Source organism: Haliaeetus leucocephalus, unplaced genomic scaffold (assembly GCF_000737465.1).
Source record: "Haliaeetus leucocephalus isolate CR32 unplaced genomic scaffold, Haliaeetus_leucocephalus-4.0 Scaffold337, whole genome shotgun sequence".
Lineage (NCBI taxonomy): Eukaryota > Metazoa > Chordata > Aves > Accipitriformes > Accipitridae > Haliaeetus > Haliaeetus leucocephalus.
The window spans coordinates 46,974-47,670 of record NW_010972773.1 but is presented as its reverse complement, the minus strand read 5'-3'; the positions used below and the strand labels follow the sequence as shown (position 1 = coordinate 47,670).

Below are 697 nucleotides of genomic sequence, written 5' to 3'. Positions count from 1 at the left end.
GTGTGTCACCCCAGTGTGCAAAGCAGGGGGGGGATTCCCCTACTTCTCACCTGCCAGCGCCTCGGCATCGCCCCTCTCCAGTGCCTCCAGGTCAAGCGCCGGTCCCAGAGTTGTCAGGATTTGGGCCTCCAGCTGCACCCCCTGCGTTTCAGGGGGGTGGGTGTAGTAGGAGATCTTCCCGCTGTGGCAGAAAAGGGGGGAGTCAGGGAGTGGGGAGACCCCCTCCAGCCCCCCCCCCAGTTGGTCAGGGAGCAGGGACATCCCTCTAGCCCCCTAAAAAGGGGTTCAGGGTGTGGGGAGACCCCCCCCCAGTTCCCCCCCCAACTCACCCACCTGGTCCAGTCACGCAGCAGGGCCACGGCGGCGGCGTGGGGGTCTGGCAGCCCCCCGGGACGGAGCCGGCCCTGTCGCCGGGCCAGGTGGGACAGGAATTGCCGGGGGTCGGCGCAGGGGGGGACCCCGTAAAGCTCGCTTAGCTGTTTTGGGGTGGGGAAACACAGAATAACACACACACAGGGTCTTGTCACCTCCTCCCACGCTGTTGGCACTCTGCAGCCCCCACTTCTCCCTTTGGTTCCCCGCTTTGGGCCCAAAATGGGGTGGAAATGCCAAAAGAGGGGACCCCCCCCCTGCAAAAAAGCCAACCCAACCCTCACCGTTGCCACAGCAAAAAGGGTCCCCACATACCCTTAGTCCC

The 697-nt window shown here is 64.8% G+C and overlaps 1 protein-coding gene across 1 annotated transcript in view; it reads right to left on the bottom strand.

Moving 5' to 3' along the window:
- The window catches only part of HUWE1 (HECT, UBA and WWE domain containing 1, E3 ubiquitin protein ligase), a 47,620-nt gene that overhangs the window by 607 nt on the left and 46,316 nt on the right, over positions 1-697 (bottom strand). Inside the window, exons 60-61 of the mRNA XM_010571512.1 lie at positions 334-476; positions 51-181 (exon numbers count right to left, since the gene is read on the bottom strand). Coding sequence (XP_010569814.1) covers positions 51-181; positions 334-476 — 274 coding nt within the window. The remainder of the gene's footprint in view (positions 1-50; positions 182-333; positions 477-697) is intronic.